The sequence below is a fragment of the Drosophila virilis genome, chromosome 4, assembly GCF_030788295.1.
Source record: "Drosophila virilis strain 15010-1051.87 chromosome 4, Dvir_AGI_RSII-ME, whole genome shotgun sequence".
NCBI classification, from domain to species: Eukaryota; Metazoa; Arthropoda; class Insecta; order Diptera; family Drosophilidae; genus Drosophila; species Drosophila virilis.
Genome location: NC_091546.1, coordinates 8,269,598 through 8,284,685, shown reverse-complemented (window position 1 = coordinate 8,284,685; position 15,088 = coordinate 8,269,598). Strand labels below are relative to the sequence as shown.

General features: G+C 37.3%; 2 protein-coding genes across 4 annotated transcripts in view; one reads left to right on the top strand and one right to left on the bottom strand.

Annotated features, from left to right (window-relative positions):
- The window catches only part of l(2)k09022 (HEAT repeat containing 1 homolog l(2)k09022), a 41,472-nt gene that overhangs the window by 12,168 nt on the left and 14,216 nt on the right, over window positions 1–15,088 (bottom strand). The window lies entirely within an intron of this gene.
- LOC6627644 (sodium/hydrogen exchanger 9B2) lies at window positions 1,642–13,249 on the top strand. Of its 2 annotated transcripts, none has more exons than XM_002052459.4 (6): window positions 1,642–1,788; window positions 9,227–9,486; window positions 9,789–9,903; window positions 11,297–11,548; window positions 11,611–11,783; window positions 11,849–13,248. In XM_002052459.4, the coding sequence occupies exons 2-6, from the start codon at window positions 9,238–9,240 to the stop codon at window positions 13,127–13,129; spliced, it is 2,070 nt and encodes a 689-aa protein (XP_002052495.1). In that variant the 5' UTR covers window positions 1,642–1,788; window positions 9,227–9,237; the 3' UTR covers window positions 13,130–13,248. The 2 variants fall into 2 exon arrangements, with proteins under 2 accessions (XP_002052495.1, XP_032294480.1); XM_032438589.2 differs by having other exon boundaries at window positions 1,652–1,788; window positions 9,232–9,486; window positions 11,849–13,249.

The following is a 15,088-nucleotide window of genomic DNA, read 5'->3' as shown; positions in this document are numbered from 1 at the left end:
CAATTGTTGATAAGGTCAGCAAATAAAATGTCTTCAATGTGTTATTTAAATTTTCGGTAATAATAAATTATTTTAGTTCGGATATCATCGCTCATAAAATGACAGGCGAGTCAATATTTATTTGTTTATCAAATTTATGAAAAAAGTTCATGTCAAATATCGTAAACAAGTATTTAATCAGAGGTTTATGCAATGATTGGGCGTGGTGACTCGAAAGTCTCAAATCATTTTAAATCAGCCCATAAAATCTCAAATGGTACTTCATAATCTAGTTCAGTTAATGTTTATATGTATATATCTATATCTACACAATTACTACAAATGTATATAGCATATTTTATATCCTATGCGTGTAAGTTGGGTATGCAGAACATAGGCAGGATAGCGATAGCAATCAAAATCTTAATTTATAGATAAGATTCTAGGTTCTGAGGTCTTCTTGCAATTCCCCCATACTTAGTTCCATTTGACTTGGCTATAGGGTATCTCATAGTCAAGCAGCTTTAACAAAAAAAGACTACATGCTATCTCATAATCTGAAAGTAATACACATGCATGTTAAATGTGATTAAAGGGTATCTCCTAGTCAAGCAGCATTAGCAAAGAGGCCTTCGTGTTATATGCCCATTGTAAATTAATACCCAGCAGTATTGGAATACTAAATATCATTACAATTATGTATATTATTTAAAATAGATCAATTAAAATGAAATTCAAACTTATTAATACTCTAACTTTTTGCTCACAATTAGTATAGGAAATAGCCGAACTTTGATAATCAGATTAATGAAAATCGCAAAAAAAAAAATGCCGACAAATAATTTCTGATTAATAAGTGGAAATTGTTTCAAGTCTCTGACAGGTTTATTATTTTATTGCGGGCCAAATGCAAATGGCAATAAAAAATGAAAATAATAAAAAGAAAAATAGCGAAATGTGAGGCGCGATTGTATATTTTGTTGATGAAATGTTTGAAGGCAAACACTAATTTAGTCAACAATGTTGAAAACAATCTAAGCCATCAATCATTTTTATTGCATACTTTTGCGTATCACATACGTACACACATCAATACACACACACACACACACATGCGTATACAAATAAATTCGTCAAGTTCTGGGCAAATATTAACTCAACTTTGACTACTCGAAATTGCCGAGCACAATAATCGCTTCAATGCAGGCACTCGTAAATGTTTTTTTGGCAATAAATAAAGCAATTTTTTTTTTCTCGAGCAAGTATTATTTCTTATAGATATATATGGTCTACTTTCTTATGAATAGAGCCGCGAATTTACAGCGCTTGTAAATCGAATAAAATATATAGAAATCAAATGATTTACGAGTATCTTATGCTGACCCGCTTTGATTTATGTGCAGCCAAGTGGTTCGCACGCCTATCAGTAACAATCCGAAAGATATTACAATCGACGCTAAGACTTCGGCTCTTCTTCGTTATAACACGATCGCCGTGATTCGAGTTAATCGCAACGATTCGATTCTTTTCCATTGTACTGCGGGTACTCGTATTTGCCATATGAATAAGTGCGAGTGAGCACATACTTGTAAGCACTTGGTTCTGTGGGTGTGTGTGTGTGTGTGTGTGTGCCTATAAAGCTCTGACAAGAATTTGCAGCGATTTAGTCTTATTAAAAGCGGAGCCACGATCGGAAGTCCGGCAGTCCGTGGATCGCGTCTCAAACAAAATACTCGGATTGTCACAATTTGACGCATTCAGAAAAAAACCCTTCAATTTCCGGCTAAAAAAGCAACTAAGTCAAAAAATGTAGGTTCCTCCAGTTCAATTAAGTGAAACCGAAAATGTCATTTGAAATAATAATCTAAATATATCGTATAAAAATTCCCCAACTTTTTGCTGTACGTGATTCTGGCAAAATGATCAATTAAAAAATGCAAATTGCATTCGTAAATTTCGAAATAAATGACAAGTGTATTTATATATATATATACACATATATTTGTTAACATGTGCAATTACAAACCTACTGAATTCACATTTCGCACATTTGTAATTCAGCTGTGATATCAACAAAAAAAATTAATTCTGGCTCCGGCATTAAATGTTTTAATTTGTAGTTGCAATCTAATGGAAATCAGTGCAATGACTTTTTTTAACATTTTTATTAAGTGTGTGGTGCATAATTATATATAATTAATTTAAAACCGGTTTGGTTGCCTGATATTTACTTCTCCTTAGAAATATAATTAATTGCAATGTTTTGTTCATATTTAAATGTGATGCATTGAACTTATCACAATGTAATGGGAGAGAGAGAGAGAGAGAGAGTGACAGAGAGAGAGAAGGGGGAGAGAGATAAATGCCCAAATACCCGTTTGTGAACTAAGCCCCAAAATGGGGCGTATTGTTGTTTCCTATCGCATTTGTATCTTCCTGTGGAATAAAGTACGATACTTTCGGGAAATAGGACAAATCTCTTTTCCGGCAGTGAGCAAAGTGTTGCCTGGGAATTGTATTTACGATAGAAGAAACAATTTCTTAACCAAATAACCACAAATTAAATATTAGAATAAGAAAATATAAAATAACATTATACTCTTGTGAAATACATAAAGCATAAATGGAGACAACTCCGAACCCATAAAGTATATATATTTTAGATCAGCATCAACAGACAAGTTTATATAGCCAAGTGCGTCCCTCCGAGGCTTGAAACATAGTTTAGGTGCGTCTTTTTTTATGCAGGCAAGACATATGACGAAATTGACCGGATCGGACTACTATATAATATAGCTGCAGTAAGAAAAGTAGGTTCATGTATGGAAAATTATATTGTTTATCAACTTATGTTACTCAAACTTGGCAGCTATAAGTTTTCTTATGCTCCCAGAATGTTATCAACATCGGACCACTATATCTTATTACTGCTATAGGAAATATCGGCTTTTATTGGGTTTTCAAAGATATTTTGATCAATACTCGCATATTTGCAAAGCATAAATTTCTACAAGGGTATTAAATCTTCGGCGTTACGAAGATATCTTTCTTTCTGGTGACGTTCGGTTTTGTGATTGATGTTATGCCTGCTAGACAGTTCATCTTTATGGATGTAAATGATGTTCTATCTACAGTGAAAGAAAATTTGCAAACTCAAGCGTTTCACAATGCGCAGATAAGGTGCGTTTGGTGATGGTGTCAATGCAAAGCATAACAATATTGGGAACAAAAGAGCTGTTGATAATACATAATTAAAAAAAATCTTATCTATTTCGGGAATATCAAAATAGAGGTAATACTCGAGACGTACAACAGCCATTAGCCACGTTAACCGGTTAAGAGTCGAAGTTTGGGTGTGAAATGGATTCACAACATCGATTGGGTTATATGGAGCACTTAATTATGATAGTCACGCAATTTGACATGTTTGTTGAGCAGAGATAAACACTTCTCACAATCAATACAATACATCCGGACAGACTGTAGACCCACATAAACAGCGCACATAAACACATAAGTGGCTGGGACGGGTCTGTCGATCAATTGGTTGGCCATAAACCGTTCAGGGCTGATTGATATTCGAGTGGAGATTGCTTTTAATCAAACACCCGTAAGTGAAATAATCAGCCATACGAGATCCGATCGGCCAACTATTCCATCTGTATTCCAAATCAATCACAATACGCCGTCATAAAAACAAAGCCAAATATTTTAACTGGAAGTCGGGCGCTAACGATAAGAGAAACCTATTCCCAGTAACTGGATTTTCTCAACTCGTGGATTTTCTTATGAATAAATTGTATATGCCCCAAAAGGGCGCGATTTCTTATCTGGCGAGAGTTCCATTGACTGTGCGATAAGCTGCCAACCGAGTGGCTACTTAACCAGAATAACTATTTTCCGATGTGCTGCCATCAATCATGGCAGGTCTTTTATTTGAGCTATAAACAATTGCCAATATATGGCATCTGATAAAATTATGAAAGGCCCTATAAAATGTCGTTCCACTCGTGCAATTGGCTACAAATTATGGTGCGGCTGTATATCATTCAAACTCTTTTGGAATTAAAGTGCTTTTATTGGGCTGCATGCCAAATCAATTAAGGCGAGGTTTATGCGTAAGAATTTCTCTTGACGTCAGCCTCAATTTACCCTGATGATAAGTCAATAAACTCGGTTTTGATCTGTGATACAAAAAAAGAAAACCGAAACAAAATCAAAACAAACAAAAGGTTCTAGTCGAGAGGTTCTTCTTCCAACATCAAATAGCTATATGACAAGTTTGATGACTCTAGCTCTTATTATTTACCAAAATTGCCGAAAAAACAGGATATCGATATCGATTTTTATCGATTGCTTGGAAACGGAGTAAGCTATCGATTATCGATCCTTGCGTTCATACAGACGGACAGACGGGCAGACGGACGGACGGACAGACGGACAGACAGACAGACAAACAGACGTGCAGACGGACATGGCTAGATCGACACGGCTATTGGTGCTGATCAAGAATATATATAAAATATATAGCTTATACCCATTTTATACCCATTTTTAATGGGTTCACGGTATAAAAAACTATGAGGATCTCTTCAGGCAGGGTATCTTCACGTTAATCACACTTCATTTTACGGCGGATTTGGGTTTACAGATTTTCTGAGCTGGAACTGGAACTAGCAAAAAGAACTGAATACACACGCCTGTTAATAAGTTTTGTAATAGGCCGACTTTAAGTGGCAAGCGAAAGTCTTATCAATATTAATTGACACGAATTTCCTGTTTTTTTTTAATGATTTGAAGTATTTGTGTCTATGGCGAATATCTATATAAATAATATTAGTCTCGACATGAAGTATTATTATCTATGCCGATTATCTCTGTTAACAATCAAATTTCTATATACCGAACAGTCTGCTACTCAAAAGCGATTAGATTAAGACAAAGGCGCATTGCTTAAGCTTTGTAAAGCAGGCAAGAACGAAATAAAATAAATAAATAAACAGCGCAAAAAGAGACACTGACCCACTGCAGAATGTTGAATGAATGCAAACCGATTGCTCGATGAATACTCATTCGCCCGAGTTGTAAAACGTGGCTTCCAGAGGGAAAACCAAAACAAACAAGTTGAGAATGTGGTAAATGGCTCGACTGAACTATACCCTAACACGTATGGCATAGGTATCTGGGGTTATTAATACACATTTATTTGTTTTCACTTGGAAAAGTGATTGTAAAAAGATTCAAGAAACAGCCGGTTCAATTAGGAGTAAGAGAATAGTGTTTGGATGCACCTTCTTTTTAAAAAATATATATATATATCTATTACCCAACCTGATATTTATTAATTTAATCCAAGCCAAACCGATTCAAGTCAAGAACTCTAAAGATTTTCTTGACTATGAAACAAACTTTAAGCTAAAACAGTTGCACATTAAATTACTTAAATAATTGTTTAGAAAAGTCTTTGATTGACAATAAAAAAAACTATATAACTTGGGCGCCAAACATTGGATTTATCTAAACATATTTGATAGGTGCCAATTTTGCGTGCAGATCTAATTTAGCCCTCGAGTTCTATATGAAAATATTTACGGCCAACAATATTTTCAGTAGAAAGGGCATGAGAAATGAAAGATACATTTTATAATAACATTAAAAAAATATATTTATAAACTGGGCTAAAGGAGTTTGAGCACGATGAGGAAGACAAAGTAATAAAAAAAAAAAAAATAATTTGTATATATCAAATATTACAAACTGACGTTGTATTCTCCTCTTATTTAAATTCGGATATTTGGCTAATTTATATATATTTATGATATATCTTCTTTGCTGTAAAAACTGTACCATTTGCTGTCACAAGTTCTCGTAGAGCCTAGCATCTCTGCAAGACTCTGTATGTGTTATACCCTTAACCGTATAATAATTTGCATAGGGTATGGCAAACAATATTTATGGCCTGAGAACTCTGAACAGCGTCCGTTAAAGTGTGGCCGTCAGTTGACCTGTCGCTAACTAAGCTTGAAAATTTGCTTATTGCCAAATGGGCAGCCGAGTTGGCAAATGGGCAAAATGGGTAGTCGGCACTCGGTGCTGTTTATTGGCAAACATGTCACGTAGAACGATTTTGCGTTTCGGTGCCAATGCGACGCGCTATTTTCTTCATTTTTTTTTTTTTTTTTTTTTTTTTTGTCTCGTGGTATGCCACCTCTGGCAAGGTCAGGCACTGGCAGCCAAGTGTCGCGATTTATAGACGAGCTCTCATTTAAGTCGCAGGCAAATTTACCCAGCGAACACACTTAAATTAGCCGAAGGTATTATGTAAGCCGGACACATTCCCCCACCCAAAAGCAAAAAGAAAGGAAATTTAAATATATACATTTTTGTTGGCCTGTGCCATTTACACGTGATCGACGCCTTTGTGAATTATTTGATATCGAATAATACTTATTATTCTAAATGCTAAAAAAGCCTATAAATGACAACGGCATGCTAATTAAAAAGCTTTGTTCGCCATTCGCCAGAGCCGGAGCACGTGATGGCCCAGTAGAAATGTTTGTCAACGCACTTGCGAGACAATCGTCAATTAGAACCGAGTCGTAAGTCGACAGTGGTTCGAATCGCTTGAAATAGTTCAAGACAGCCACTTTGTATAAAACAAGCGGCATGCTAGCTTTAATCGAAAAGCGCTTTTGTTATTTACATACAGATTCCATAGCTTAAAAGTTTTTGTAAGCTTCAATGAGCGTGTCATACAATTTTAAAGATGTATTTCATTTGGACAGCTACTAGAATACTTATTGGCTAAGGGCGGGCTGAAAAAACTAGGCACTTCATTTGACTAATTTACCTCAGTTCAGTTCTGTAAAGTGCAATTACTTGAATTACTTATTAGCTTTAATGTATTTTAGTTATTATTGAGGTAAATGGAATTATTGGAAGAGTTGATTTGATATTTTAAATGGAGCTTTTTTTCTTTCTTAAACAAAATTTGAGGTTGTACCATGAAGCTTTAAAACACATTAAAGCTTTCGGGCAAAAAAAGTTTGAATTAAACACCAAATCAAAATATTTGCAAAGCACATTAAAGCTTTGTAAAGCTATTAAAAGCTACATAGAAAAAAATTAATAACTGATTCTTTTCAGGATTTTTGAACTCTTCTGATTCTCCTTCTGTTAAGCTCTTTGTAGCTAAATATTAAGTAAAATATTCTGAGTAAACGATCTTGAAACTGATTTATATTTATGTAAAGGGTATTTCATAGCTGAGCTCTTGTAAGGCCCCAAGCCAAAAGCTCGGGTAGACTAAATGCGATTCCTTTGCGGGGGCATCGAATGGAAGGCATGACTGTTGTCCCAGAGCAAACGAATGGAACTCACAATCAGTTGTGATCATAAATATTGTCGGTATCAATTTTTGCGAATTACTCATATCAACGTCCAAATGGCGTTAATTACAGGTGAAAATTGAAAACATTGAACGTGCCTGGGCAATTATGCAGATTTGATTGCAAATAGACATTGATTGCTCTTGTGATATATGTATGTACAGAATAATATGGACATATTTATATTTAGTAGCTTTATTAGAGCGTGAATAAAATAAACAAGATGCTTATTACGAACCTGAAGTGATTAATTAGCAGGCACATATAATTGAAAGCGCACATAAAAAATGGAAATAAACTAGGTGAAGGAACGAACTTTGAGTATTTATATTACTATTTCTGGGCCTTATGAGAAAAAAAAAACTTTTAAATAGCAGTTGGTTGGGCTAAAAAATTAATAATACTCAGTGTATCTTTGTATTCGAATATAATAACAAACCTTGCACTAAGAGAGTTTTGTATGAAATTTCTTTTGATTTATATATCTTAAATTATAATGCCAACTATGCTCCGAACTAAATGAGGATTGGAGATATCGCAATTCTTCCAAATGCTAGGGTATTTCATCTTCGGCAGAGCGAAGCTAATACTTTCGTTCGGACTGAAGTAAAAAGTAAAAGTATTTAGCTTAAACTTATTTTATGTTAAACTTTTGCCTTTCATTGTTGGGCGGCCTTTCAGTTAGTTTTCATGCAAGGCGAGTAATTTACCGAGTATCTTTTACCGAGTTCAGCTAAGTGTACGTATATATTAGCGGCTCATAAAAAGTGCATAAATCAGCCGCTCATTTGGCATAACAATTGCATCATTAAATTTTGATGACAAATCTGCGATTTAGTTGCAAAACTATTGATAGTTGCATATGCATATAAAATAAATCTAAATACAAAATACGAAATACGAATTATATATTTAACTTATTCGACCTTTTGTGACTTTTACCAAGCATTCGTTAAATGTTCAATGCATGTTCTTTATAGGCAAGTTCTACTGTTGCTTGGCCATAAATTGCCAATTTACGTTGACACAAAATTGTTATTTTTTTTTAATGGATTTGTTGGGCAGCAATGAAATACATTATATAGTAACAGCTAAAAATAAACATAATATATAATAAATTTAAAAGAAAAAGTAGAGAGTGGAGCAAAAATTAGTCTTGAATTTGGTCAAATAAATGCGCAGATCTGGATTAAGCGAGAGTCTTGCCAGAGCACCAAAAAAATCTCAGCACAAATAGCGCGTACTTTTGATGATGAGTGAGAATGAGTACTACTCAAAGAAGTACTCAAAAGGCAACAATACAAAAAGACTGAAACACTGACTTATGTTATACAAAAATAACTCGGCTTAAACTTAGCTAAATTCCAAAAGGCTAAGATATATATGAGATCGTAGTTTTTTCCAATCCTTGACCTTCAGTCAACTTTCAATACATATGCCTGTATAGATACTTAACTATTCTATATATTCTATTATAACCAACTAAAACTAGTTGCTGGATTAATTGAACTATGTAACTGGAGCTAATTGTTATTAATATTTTCTTATTGTATTGTAATAGGTGTTATGTATTTAAGGCTAAATATTTGCTTTAATCTTTAACCCTTTCACAAGTCAGTCTCGAATTCACACACATACACACACACACAGACGGCTGGCCCTGCCCAACTCCCACAATGTGGCGATCTGAAACGCCAACGCCGCATGATAATGAATTTATTTCAGCGCTAAACGTTGAACGAGATAGTTGTAAAAATCGCGTAACGCTTGGGCGAAATAAGACAAAAAAAAAAACTGAATTTAGTTTCGGGATCTATAAATCTTTATATATAAATTGATAAACGGGCGCATATTTTTAGCGCAGACAAAGATGACGGCCAACGGGGAGCCCGGCGCCAGCAGCGATGAGAACAGCCTGACAACCCTGCCCATACCGGATATCCGCACTTCGCCCATGCCCAACGGCAATGGCAGCCACAAGACCACAATCGCCATCGAGAGCCAGCCAAGGCGTCGAGTTAGCATCATATCCGATCCGCCGACGATCGCCGCCGGACCCAGCGCCGCCGGCTATGACAATCCCGCGTTCGAGCAGAATCCCAGACGCAAAATATCGCAGGTGAGTTGTCAAGTTGTCAGCTTGCCATCGACTGCGGCTGTCGTTAATGGTGCAGTTGGCGCCGATTGCGATTGCGATCCAACACTGGCTAATGGGCTCGTAAATTGTGGATTTGTGTGTTATTTACGTGCTGCCCATAAACATGGGAATCGACTGTCGTAGCACAAAACCCCAATATTGATAATTTCTTGGCCAAAGCGCGATATGGGCGCACAGATAATCGTCTGGGATTTCAGAACAAGCAATAAATGTCTAATCTTTTCAACATTATTTTTTTTGTTTTTGTTTTCCAATTCATTTAGACTTCGACACATTCGCACAGCGAAATCGGACCATCCCGCAGAAGGAGCATACTGAAAGAAACATCGCTGCATAATAATGATAATGAAAGCGATCTCGGATCAACGCACAGCTATGGTAAGCTAAGATCGGCTTTCAATGCAAAGTTTATACAGATCATATAGTAGTCCGATTAGATATGGTTTGACAAATAGTGCAACTTAATTGCAAGTTTGTCTATACAAAAAGTTAATAGATCTCATTATATATTTGTCGAATTGAGCAGATTTAACTCGATAAATATGACATGAAAATCAAATAAGCATTTTATATAGAAGATTATATTTTATGACCCCTTTTGCCTTTGTCTCCCACAGAAAGAGCGAATAATTTGCATTAGAAAAGTCAGCTTGATACTGATCAAGAATTAAAACGCCTAATTGAGCTAGAGACGTCTTCTTCTATACGTTATATATTCTGACAGGAGTATAGCACTGATATACATTGCGTATGCGCAATATAATACATTTTAAACATATAATTAATATAGATATCAACTAGAGAGTTGATATTGATCAAGAATATGTAAGATTTATCAGGCCAAAGACGTCGTCTATAAGTTGAATATTCTGATAAAACGATAAAAATACGCTCCGCAAGAGTATATCAAGAACCTATTGACATACATTGCGTATGCGCAATATGAGGAATTTTCCGTCTAAGGCGTGATTTTAGCAGCCGTCAATCGGTTCGGTTTGTTGACTTGGGACCATTCCAAAAAAACATATATGACGCTGCTTTCCCATAAACATGTATATATATATGGTATATGCCAATTTCAAAGAAGGTACCGAAGGCCAACGCATGACGGTTGGCAAAAGCAAATACGTTTACGATAGGTTTCTATTTGAGCACTTGTGCTTCTATTGTCAATCTAATTTGCCATCGCACCGTTAACATTATCAATTAGCAGTCCGGAAAGTGATTTCCAATTTCCAGCTGCCATTCGAAACTTGAAAACACAGACAATCGAGCTTAGTACCAGTCGCAAAACGGGGCATATAGAGCATTGAATTCTTGAACTCGAAAACTTTAAACATTAATCAAAAAAAATGTGTCAGACAGTATAAGAAATATCTTATAATATCATTAATATAGTTATGTATATCTGATAAGATGCTTTTGCAGCCTTAACTTATTGGGAATTATAATTATAATTTTAAGTTATAGGCGTCAGCCAAAGATAAAAATAAAAGCAGAGCAGACTAGAGAAAGTTTCCTATGGGATCATTAAGTACTTAGTTATTTAATTATATCACACACCAAAAATCGAGGGTATCCCTTAGTCAGTCAATTACTCAAATAATTGCACGCTTGTTCTGATGATTGTATGTTCAGTCGCAGACACAATTAGAATCGAATGCTAAATGATGATATAATTTGTTTATAGACTCGTAATCAGAGTACACACTTCTAGTTCTCCTGCACTCGGCATATTTTATATACCATATATCTTGTCAACCCATTGCAGAAAACTACAGGCAGAGTGCGCTGGATGTGCTGAATGGAAAGTACCAGGGGCATCACCAGCCGGTGCCGAACTCGCAGGACGGCAACGGGGCGAATTATGTGGAGGACTCGTGGATCTACACCTTTTGCTTGAAATGCCGCGGCGAGGAGCCGAGCGAATCATGGGAGCCGCCCTTCTGGCAAAAGATCTTTCCCTATCCGCTGTGCCCCACCTTCAGGACATTCTCTCGTCTCATTGTTCTTATTTTGATTGGTGAGTGAGCAATATATCTGTCTGTCTCTCTCTCTCTCAACTGATATGTGTTCGTCTTGCAGGTTTGCTACTTTGGATTGTGGCATTTGTGATTATCGGGGACACAGCTGCGCCGGGCGGTCAACTGTTTAGCCTGGTGGTGCTGACCGTGGCCGCCAATTTCGGTGGCTATCTGATATCGTTGACCACCCTGCCACGTCTGATTGGTATGCTGCTGGTGGGCATACTCTTCCAGGTGAGTCGCGAGTCTCCACTGCCAAACTGCAGATCAATTTCTTATGATTTTCATGCTGCTTTCAGAACGTTGGCTGGGTGGATCTCGACGGCGACTTCTCGAAAGTGACGGCGCATCTGCGCAAGTTCGCTTTAACCATAATCCTGACTCGAGCTGGCCTCGAAATGGAACCGGAAGCTTTCAAGAAGGTGTACAAGACCATTCTCAAGCTGGGCATTGTGCCCTGGTTTGTGGAGGCCGCCATCATGACGGTCATGTCACATTTTCTGCTCGACTTGCCCTGGATCTGGGGCTGCATGCTGGGCGCCATCATTGCCGCCATCTCGCCAGCCGTCGTCGTGCCCTGCCTGTTCCGGCTGCGCACCAAGGGCTATGGCGTGGTCAAGGGCATACCCACGCTTGTGGTTGCTGTCGCTGGCGTTGACGATGCTCTCTCTGTGGCCATCTTCGGCATTGTCAGCACAATTATGTTCTCGGACAAGGGACTGGGCTATCAGATTGCCCAAGCGCCGGTCTGCATACTGGGCGGCCTGGCCTTTGGCGTTATCTGGGGCTCGTTGGCGCGCATCTTTCCGGAGAAGGGCGACGCCTATGTGGTGCCGCTGCGCACACTGATGCTCTTCGCCGGCAACCTGGTGGCCATCTATGGCAGCGAGGAGCTGGGCTTCGAAGGCGCCGGGCCCTTGGCCGTCGTCTTCTCATCCTTCGTATCGAATCTGTTTTGGTGCAAGGACGGCTGGGAGGTCGATGATAATCCGGTATCGACTGCGTTCGAGATCTTCTGGATGATCTTTGAGCCGATTCTCTTTGGCCTGACCGGCGCCACAATCAAAATCAGCGAGCTGGACTCGCACACAGTATCCATTGGAGCGGCCTGCATCTTTACGGGCGTCATCATACGCATCTTTGTCACAGCTGGCATTGCCTTTGGCGATCGCCTGAACACCAAGGAGAAGTTCTTTGTCGGGCTCTCCTGGATGGCCAAGGCAACGGTACAGGCTGCTCTGGGGCCCGTGGCCCTAAAGAATCTGGGCAGCGATGCCACAGACGAGGAGCGCAAATGGGCTGAAATTGTGCAGACCATTTGCGTCTTCAGCATTGTGCTGACAGCTCCATTGGGCGCAATTCTGATATCCGTAACCGGCACCAGAATGCTGACCAAGACGAAGCAGCCTCAGGATCTGACCGGCTGGCGTCGCAGTCATCGTCCCTCTATACGCGACATAAGCATCATCGACGAGGAGGAGGAGCGCGAGGATCCCGAGTTGCCCAGAGACAAGCAAACGGACGACAATACGCAGAGTAATGCACATTTAACAAATCTATCATATACCGCAAATAAGTAAATTCCTATATGCGTATTTCGCGTCCTGCTCCAGTTTTTTGTTGGACTAAGATATAATGTTGATTGTTATTATACAGTATTTAGCATAGTGGAGTTGCATTCCAAATAAATAATAAGTTTAAATTGATTATAAAGTGTTTCTCCATATGGTTGAATGTCTCAAGAACTAATCGAAGCTGGGCTGACGTGAGAGTAACTAAAGAACAAGAAGATTCAATTCTTCAAAAGTAAAGATGGCAGTATCTTATATGACAGGCCTTTGGGGCGATTCGAACCTGAAACCTTTTTATGCAGTGGGTTTAAAAAAAAGGCACTTTCATTATTCGATTTGGATTTTTTATTAGGGGTTCGTGTGCTCGCTGTAGCCCTTTTATAAGTCGACGGGCTGCCTTTATTGATCGTTTTCCATAGCATACTTTTTGGAGTAGGATCAAATGCCCTAAATTAATTCTAGAGTTGCTTAGAAAATCTCCTCGATAACTGCAACAATAAACTGTTTTTAAAATGTATTTATTCTTAAACTTCAAATTTCATTTAAGAAATATGGAATTAATAGCATAGCAATATAGCAAGAACTTTATATTAATAAGTTATTTGGCCTAAATTGAGTTTACATCTACTTTTGTCAATATTTTTGAAGACGTTTATATCTTATAAAAACTGGTTTGTTGCCAAGCGCCATGAATTTGTTGTTTAACAAAAACAATAATTAGATATATAAAAAAATAGAAGCGTCTTCTTCAGCAGGCCGAAGCTAAAATACCCTTTTGGACAGGTGGCTTGCGGTTAAGCAGAAAAATTAGGAGCATAATGAAGAGACTTTTTAAAAACCTGATAAGTTTTGAAAACAAGAACTCATTGCTCGGTAGATACATGAGATATTAGTTCGATGCTGATCAGGCTTTGCAAATATATATAAGTATTTACTTTTAAATAAAATATTTACTGCCGAGTTTGGTCTGATATCTGGATATCTGGAAGGAGGAACATGGATATATCGACGCTACAGTTGATACAAATCAAGCAAAGACAAATCCTCTATGGAGCTGGATGACGTCTTCTTCTGTGCGCTACACAATTTATGTTAAAATAATAATGTCCAAACGACAAAAGTTAAATATTGATATGCTTAATTGAATATCAAAACAAGAGACAAACAAAATATTTTTCTTTGATTGAGAGATTTGATGATTCATTTGTTTTTGATTTAAAAGAATATGCTTGACGTGACAGTTTACACGTAGTTTTTTTTACATATTGCTGTGATAAATTCCTAAATTTGGAAAAATTTTGTTCGATTCATTTTATTTATTTCACAAACAGGTTTTAAATGTCGAACAAATTAACAATTTCCATACGCAAAGCGAATTTATCAGCTATAAATATTACATACCATTTTTTCTTTTTTTTAGCCAATTTCACTAAACGAACTTCTTGCAGTTATTATCATTTAAAATTCATGTAATTATTTGAAATTGTTAATAGTTTTTGTTTATATTTTCTTTCTTTTTTTTTGAGCATTGCACATGAGCTTTTAATCTGGTCTGGCATTGCGCGAGCGATAAATAATAAAATTGTATAATTAACGATTTAAATAACAGCGCGCAAAAAAAATGCTCGACCAGTCCACACATGAGTTGCGAGTTGCTTTGTTGGATTTAATCTAACAAACCGCATGACTTGATGCCAAATTCTGGACACAAAAAACAGCCCGAAAAGGCGGGAGTGGTCAACTTAGAGATACTCTATAAACTGTTGTTTTTCCTGAAAGCTTGAAAGCATTTGAATTGTTGAGTTTTTTGTATTATTTTGTGCATAGTTTAACAATGCCGTGGAAAATATCATGCGTTAGGTTTGGAGCGCCCTTATCTTTATTTTCAACCTTTAACCTTTATCTCCCGCAGCACTAATTTGTCGTTAACGTACTAGTTATTAAATAAACTCAATGCTTAGGTTTATC

Bases quoted from the DNA above. Each gene is read 5' to 3' on its own strand.
- LOC6627644 (XM_032438589.2), top strand. From the start codon at position 9,238: ATGACGGCCAACGGGGAGCCCGGCGCCAGCAGCGATGAGAACAGCCTG. The intron at 9,904-11,296 runs GTAAGCTAAGAT...AACCCATTGCAG, and splicing joins CGGATCAACGCACAGCTATG to AAAACTACAGGCAGAGTGCG. The intron at 11,784-11,848 runs GTGAGTCGCGAG...TGCTGCTTTCAG, and splicing joins TGGTGGGCATACTCTTCCAG to AACGTTGGCTGGGTGGATCT.